The following is an 8,243-nucleotide window of genomic DNA, read 5'->3' as shown; positions in this document are numbered from 1 at the left end:
GTGCCAGCGTGATGTCCCAACCCCCCCAGTGTGTCCAGCGCGTCCCCCAGCTGTACCCAATGTCCCCAGGAGGTGTGTCCCCATGGCCCCCAGGTTGTCCCAGGTGTGTCCCCATGTCCCCAGGGTGTCCCCAATGGTCCCCAGGTGTGCCCCAGGTGTGCCCAGGCGTGTCCAGGTGTCCCAGGTGTGTTCCCAATGTCCACCAGTTCCCAGGGTCCCAGGTGTGCCCAATGTCCCAGGTGTGCCCAGGGTGTCCCAGGTGGTCACCAATGTCCCAGGTGTGCCCAGGTGTCCCAGCTGTGTCCAATGTCCCAGGTGGTGCCCAAGGGGTCCAGGGTGTGTCCCAATGTCCCCAATGACAATGTGCCAGTTGTCCCAGGTGTGCCCAGGTGTCCCAGCTGTGTCCCCAATGTCCCCAGGTGTGCACAGGTGGTTGTCCCAGGGTGTTGGCCCAGGTGTCCCAGGTGTGTCCCCAATGTCCCCAGGTGTGCCCACCTGTGCCCTCGGGCAGCTCCCAGGTGCCGTACCCCTCCAGCCAGCGGTAGCAGGGGAAGTGGAAGGGGCCCAGGTGAGTGACGTCATCGGGGTCACCTGCGGGGACACAGCTGTCACCTGGGGGTGATGTCACCTGTGCCATTACAGGTGTCTGATGTCACCCGGAGTGGCACAGGTGTCACTTATGGGGGTGATGTCACCTGTACTGGCACAGGTGTGACCTGTGGGGGTGATGTCACCTGTACTGGCACAGGTGTCACCTGGGGGGGTGATGTCACCTGCACTGGCACAGGTGTCACCTGGGAGTGATGTCACCTGCACTGGCACAGGTGTCACCTGGGGGTGACGTCACCTAGAGTGGCACAGGTGTCACCTGTGGGTGATGTCACCTGCACTGTCACAGGTGTCACTGGATGATTGTCACCTGCAATGGCACATGTTGGTCACCTGTGGGGGTGAACGTCACGAAGAGAGGGCACAGGTCTGTCACCTATGGGGGATGATGTCACTGTGGCCATTACAGGTGTCTGATGTCACCTAGAGCAGCACAGGTGTCACCTGGGAGTTGATGTCACCTGTGGGTGATGTCACCTGCACTGATCACAGTGTCCAACCTGGGAAGTGATGGTCACCTATGGGTGATGTCACCTGTCCTGTCACAGGTCTCACCTGTGGGTGATGTCACCTGCAGTGTCACAGGTGTCACCCGCAGTGTCCCTGCCCTCACCTGTGGTGGCAGTGATGACATCACCTGTGCCATCACAGTGTCACCTGTGGGGCTGACATCACCTGTGCCATCACAGTGTCACCTGTGCCCTCACAGATGTACCACCTGTGCCATCACAGGTGTCACCTGTAGAGATGACATCATCTGTGCCATCACAGTGTCACCTGGTGAGCAGTAACCGTGCATCAGTGTCACCGTGGACTCACGTGCCATCACAGGTCACCTGTGCACATGTTGCTCACAGATGTCACCTGTAGAGATGACATCACCTGTGCCCTCACAGACGTCACCTGTCCCATCACAGGTGTCACCTGTAGTGATGACATCACCTGCGCCATCACAGGTGTCACCTGTGCCATCACAGGTGTCACCTGTGAGATGACATCACCTGTGCCCTCACAGACGTCACCTGTCCCATCACAGGTGTCACCTGCAGTGTCCCTGCCCTCACCTGCGCTGGCAGTGCCGATGTCACCTGTGTCACCTGCGCCGTCCTCCGGCTCCTCCTCCTCCTCCTCCTCCTCCTCCTCCGGCTCCTCTGGCTCCTCCTCCTGGCTGTCACCTGTCCCCTCGCTGTCACCTGTCCCCTCCTCCTCCTCCTCGTCCGTCACCTCGTCCTCGCTGTCACCTTCCTCCTCCTCCTCCTCCTCCTCCTCGCTGTCCCCAGCGCTGTCCTCGCTGTCCGAGGTGTCCGGGGTGTCCCCAGGTGTGTCCCCAGGTGTGTCCCCAGGTGTGTCCCCGCGCTGTCCCCACACGGTGACGCTCTCCAGGTACCAGGAGCTCTCGGGGAGGCCCCCGCAGGGCCCCTTGTGCACCTGGAGCAGGAGCAGGGGGCCCAGGGGGCGGGGCACGCACACCTGGTACTCTGTCACCTGTGAGGGGACATCAGTGTCACCTGTGTGTCACTGTGTCACCTGTGTCACTGTCACTGTGTCACTGTCACTGTGTCACTGTCCCTGTGCACCTGGAGCAGGAGCAGGGGGCCCAGGGGGCGGGGCACGCACACCTGGTACTCTGTCACCTGTGAGGGGACATCAGTGTCACCTGTGTGTCACTGTGTCACCTGTGTCACTGTCACTGTGTCACTGTCACTGTGTCACTGTCCCTGTGCACCTGGAGCAGGAGCAGGGGGCCCAGGGGGCGGGGCACGCACACCTGGTACTCTGTCACCTGTGAGGGGACACCAGTGTCACCTGTTGTGTCACTGTGTCACCTGTGTCACTGTGTCACTGTCACTGTGTCACTGTCACTGTGTCACTGTCCCTGTGCACCTGGAGCAGGAGCAGGGGGCACAGGGGGCGGGGCACGCACACCTGGTTACTCGTTCACCTGTGAGGGGACACCAGTGTCACTGTGTGTCACTGTGTCAACTGTGTGTCACTGTCACTGTCACTGTGTCACTGTCACTGTGTCACTGTCCCTGTGCACCTGGAGCAGGAGCAGGGGGCCCAGGGGGCGGGGCACGCACACCTGGTACTCTGTCACCTGTGAGGGGACACCTGGGGACACTGCCAGCATTGTCACCGCACCTTGTGCTGTGTCACCTGTATGGCAGGACACCCCTGGGGACATTGTCAGTGTCACTGTGTCACTGTCACACCTTGTGCTGTGTCACTGTGTCACTGGGGACATTGGGGACATCGTCAGTGTCACTGTGTCATTGTCACCGCACCTTGTGCTGTGTCACCTGTATGGCAGGACACCCTGGGGACACTGCCAGTGTCACTGTGTCACTGTCACACCTTGTGCTGTGTCACCTGTATGGCAGGACACCCCTGGGGACATTGTCAGTGTCACTGTGTCACTGTCACACCTTGTGCTGTGTCACCTGTATGGCAGGATACCCCTGGGGACATTGTCAGTGTCACTGTGTCACTGTCACTGGGGACACTGGCAGGATTGTCACTGTCACACTTTGTGTTGTCACCTCTATGCTGAGACACCCCTGGGGACATTGGGGACACTGCCAGCGTGTCACTGTGTCACTGTCACCACACCTTGTGCTGTGCCACCTCTATGCTGGGACACCCTGGGGACAATGGGGACATTGTCAGTGTCACTGTGTCACTGTCACCGCACCGTGTGCTGTGTCACCTGTATGGCAGGACACACCTGGGGACATTGTCAGTGTCACTGTGTCACTGTCACACCTTGTGCTGTGTCACCTCTATGCTGGGACACCCTGGGGACATGCCAGTGTCACTGTGTCACTGTCACCACACCTTGTGCTGTGTCACCTGTATGGCAGGACACCCCTGGGGACATTGTCAGTGTCACTGTGTCACTGTCACCGCACCGTGTGCTGTGTCACCTGCATGGCAGAACACCCCTGGGACACTGGGGACACTGCCAGTGTGTCACTGTGTCATTGTCACACCTTGTGCTGCGTCACCTGTACGGCAGGACACCCCTGAGACACCGGGGACATTGTCACCAAACTCGGTCACCTGTACGGGGACACTGGGGACATCACTGTGTCAATGCCACCTTGCCGTGAAGTCACTGCCACTGCAGTGTCACCACTGTCACCGTGGCCAGGGCACTGCTGTCACCATGGCTGTGTCACCACTGTCACCATGGCTGTGCCACCACTGTCACCATGGCCAGGGTACTGCTGTCACCGTGGCTGTGTCACTGTTGTCACCATGGCTGTGCCACCACTGTCACCGTGGCTGTGTCACCATGGCTGTGTCACCATTGTCACCACGGCTGTGTCCCCATTGTCACCGCGGCTGTGTCACCACTGTCACCACGGCTGTGTCACCACTGTCACCATGGCTGTGCCACCACCATTGTCACCATGGCTGTGCCACCATGGCTGTGCTACCACTGTCACCATGGCTGTGCCACCACTGTCACCATGGCTGTGTCACCACTGTCACCATGGCTGTGTCACCAGGGCTGTGCCACCACCATTGTCACCAGGGCTGTGCCACCATTGTCACCATGGCTGTGTCACCATTGTCACCAGGGCTGTGCCACCACCATTGTCACTGTGGCTGTGTCACCATGGCTGTGCCACCACCATTGTCACCATGGCTGTGTCACCGTTGTCACCACGGCTGTGTCACAATGGCTGTGTCACCATTGTCACCAGGGCTGTGTCACCATGGTCACCACGGCTGTGTCACTGCTGTCACCATGGCTGTGCCACCATTGTCACCATGGCTGTGCCACCACCATTGTCACCATGGCTGTGTCACCATGGCTGTGTCACTGCTGTCACCATGGCTGCGCCACCACCACTGTCACCAGGGCTGTGCCACCATGGCTGTGTCACTGTTGTCACCATGGCTGTGTCACCACTGTCACCATGGCTGTGTCACCATTGTCACCACGGCTGTGTCACCATGGCTGTGCCACCATGGCTGTGTCACTGTTGTCACCACGGCTGTGCCACCATTGTCACCACGGCTGTGTCACCGCTGCTGTGTCACCATGGCTGTGTCACCACTGTCACCATGGCTGTGCCACCACTGCTGTGTCACCGTGCCTGTGTCACCGTGATCACCATGGCTGTGTCACCACTGTCACCATGGCTGTGCCACCACTGTCACCGTAGCTGTGCCACCGATGATCACCAGGGCTGTGCCACCACCACGGCAGCGTCACCACCACTGTCACCAGGGCCAGGCCACTGCTGTCACCATGGCTGTGCCACCACTGCTGTGTCACCGTGGCTGTGCCACCGCTGCTGTGTCACCGTGGCTGTGTCACCGTTGTCACCATGGCTGTGCCACCACCATGGCAGCGTCACCGTTGTGGTGTCACCGCTGTCACCATCACCAGGCCATTGCTGTCACCATGGCTGTGTCACTGCCACCGCTGCCACCTCGGCTGTGTCACTGCCACCGCTGCCACCACCACCAGGCCACCGTCACCGCGCCGGCGCTGTCACCTCGCCGTGCCACCAACACCGTGCCACTGCCACCACCGACACCTCTGGGGAGCAACGGCACCGCTGTCACCATGGTCACCATCAGTGTGCCACCACTGCCACCTCCATTGTGTCACTGTTGTCACCTCTGTCACCATCGTGTCACCATTGTCACCTCCACTGTGTCACCATCCCTGTGTCACCACTGTCACCTCCACTGTGTCACCACTGTCACCGTTGTCACCATCCCTGTGTCACCACTGTCACCTCCACTGTATCACCATTGTCACCATTGTCACCATCGCTGTGCCACCATTGTCACTGATGCCACTGCCACTGCATCATCGTCACCACCACTGTGTCACCATTGTCACCCCCATTGTGTCACCTCTGTCACCATCCCTGTGTCACCAACGTGCCCCCTTTGTCACCACCATTGTGTCACCACTGTCCCCTCCATTGTCCCCTCCACTGTGCCACCTCTGTCCCCACTGCTGTGTCACCTCTGTCACCATCCCTGTGTCATCATTGTCACCACCATTGTGTCACCACTGTCCCCTCCATTTGTGTCACTGTTGTCACCTCCATTGTGTCCTCTCTGTCACCATTGTCACCATCACTGTGTCACCACTGTCCCCTCCACTGTGTCACCTCTGTCACCACCCCTGTGTCACCTCTGTCACCTACACTGTGCCACCACTGTCACTGCCATTGTGTCACCTGTGTCACCTCTATTGTGTCCCCACCATTGTGTCACCATTGTCACCATTGTCACCTCCATTGTGTCACCATTGTCCCCTCCACTGTGTCGCCTCTGTCACCATGCCTGTGTCACCTCTGTCACCTCCATTGTGCCACCACTGTCACCACCGTGCCTCCCTTGTCACCTCCGTTGTGTCACCATCGTCACCTCCATTGTGTCACCTCCATTGTGTCACCGCTGTCACTTCTGTCCCCTCCATTGTGTCCCCTCCACTGTGTCACCATTGTCACCATCTCTGTGTCACCATTGTCACCTCCATTGTGCCACCACTGTCCCCTCCATTGTCCCCTCCACTGTGCCACCACTGTCACCGCCATTGTGTCACCATTGTCACCACCATTGTCCCCTCCACTGTGTCCCCTGTCCCCATCACTGTGTCACCATTGTCACCTCCATTGTGCCACCACTGTCCCCTCCATTGTCACCACCATTGTGTCACCTCCACTGGGTCACCTCTGTCACCATTGTCCTCTCCACTGTCCCCTCCATTGTGCCACCTCTGTCACCACCATTCTGTCACCTCTGTCCCCTCCATTGTCACCACCATTGTCCCTTCCGCTGGGTCACCTCTGTCACCATCCCTGTGTCACCGTTGTCCCCTCCACTGTGTCTCCTCCACTGTGTCCCCTCTGTCACCGTTGTCCTCTCCATTGTCCCCTCCATTGTGTCACCTCTGTCACCATCCCCGTGTCACCACCATTGTCCCCTCCATTGTGTCCCCTCTGTCACCATCCCCGTGTCGCCACCATTGTCCCCTCCATTGTGTCCTCTCTGTCACCATCCCCGTGTCACCACCATTGTCCCCTCCATTGTGTCATCTCTGTCACCATCCCCGTGTCACCACCATTGTCCCCTCCATCGTGTCACCGCTGCCACCCCCGCCATGTCCCCGTTGTCCCCTGCCCCACCCAGCCATGGCGCCACCACCGTGTCCCCACCGTGTCCCCAAGGCCACCCACGCGCTGTCACCTGCCCCGGCCACGCCCTGGGTGCCACCTGCGCTCTGTCACCCACTGTCCCCTCCCCCTCAGCCCCAGGACCCTTTTTGGGGACATTTGGGGACACCCGGGGCCCTTCTAGGGGGGGTTGGGACACACAGCCCCCTGAAAATGTCCCCAAGACCCCCCCAGATGTCCCCAACCCTCCCCTGAACCCCCCCAAAGGTGACAGAGCCACCCTCAGATGTCCCCAAACCCCCCATAAATGTCCCCAAACCCTCCCAAATGTCCCCAAACCCCCAATAAATGTCCCCAAACCCCCCAATAAATGTCCCCAAACCCCCATAAATGTCCCCAAACCCCCATAAATGTCCCCAAATGTCCCCAAATCCCCCCAAATGTCCCCCAGAACCTCTCCAATGTCCTCAGGCCCTTCCCAAATGTCCCAAAGTCCCCAAAAATGTCCCCAAATGGCCCCCACATCCCCCCCAATCGCTCCCAAACGTCCCCAAATCCCCCCACAAATGTCCCCAAATGTCCCCAAATGTCCCCAAATCCCCCCACAAAATGTCCCCAAATGTCCCCAAATGTCCCCAAATGTCCTCCAACCCCCAAATTCCACCATAAATCGCCCCCAAGACCCCCAAATCTTCCCAAATGCCCCTAAAATGTCCCCAAATCCCCCCCAAATGTCCCCAAATGTCCCCAAATCCCCCCAAACGTCCCCAACCACCCCCAAAGTCCTCAAATCCCCCCCAACCCCCCCAAATGCCCCCAAATCCCCCCCAAATCCCCCCAAAATTCCCCCCAAATGTCCCCCAAAGCCCCCCCAGATGTCCCCAAAATTACCTCCCAAATGTCCCCAACCCCCCTCAAATGTTCCCAAATGCCCCCAAACCCGCCAAAATCCCCCAACCCCTCAAATCCCCCCCAACCACGCCAAAATTCCCCCAAATCCCCCCAAAATTCCCCCCAAATGTCCCCACCCCCTCCCAGATGTCCCCAAATCCCTCCCCGCCCCCCCCCCCCTCCCCTCAGCCCCCCGCTCTCCCCTCCCGTCTCTCACCGCCCCGCAATGGAAGTCGGGCCCCCACCCGTCCAGCGCGGTCCTGGCGCTGCTGCCGCGGGTTCCCACCAGCGTCACGGCGATGGCGTCGCTGGTACCGGCGCCGGGATCGGAGCCGGTGCGGACCCGCACCCGGTACGTGGCCATGGCGATGGCGGCGCTGCTGTCCCCTCACGGTGATTGACGCGGGGCGGAGCCAATAGCGGCCGGGCTCACGCGCCGCCCGGCCAATCGCAGCGCGGCACGGTGAGGCTCGGCCAATGGCGGCGAAGAGAGACGGGAATAGGCGGGGTTAAGCCGTCACTTCCGCCTTCACTTCCGGCGGCGCTTCCGGGTGCGATGGACCCCGAGTTCGACGATGTGGTGGCGGTGGAGGA

General features: G+C 60.0%; 1 protein-coding gene across 1 annotated transcript; it reads right to left on the bottom strand.

Moving 5' to 3' along the window:
- Positions 1-427: 427 nt before the first annotated feature.
- On the bottom strand, positions 428-8,014 carry LOC127061236 (protein rpi-1-like; the record flags this gene model as incomplete). The annotated part of the gene is made up of 3 exons (XM_050987847.1): positions 7,867-8,014; positions 1,674-2,094; positions 428-591 (listed from the first exon to the last, which is right to left on the bottom strand). Coding segments are annotated over exons 1-3 (732 nt in total), but the record flags the coding sequence as incomplete, so codon positions are not given.
- Between the last annotated feature and the right edge of the window lie 229 nt (positions 8,015-8,243).

This window comes from Serinus canaria, unplaced genomic scaffold (genome assembly GCF_022539315.1).
Source record: "Serinus canaria isolate serCan28SL12 unplaced genomic scaffold, serCan2020 HiC_scaffold_317, whole genome shotgun sequence".
NCBI classification, from domain to species: domain Eukaryota; kingdom Metazoa; phylum Chordata; class Aves; order Passeriformes; family Fringillidae; genus Serinus; species Serinus canaria.
The sequence above is the reverse complement of the archived record's forward strand: the minus strand, read 5'-3'. Positions and strand labels throughout refer to the sequence as shown.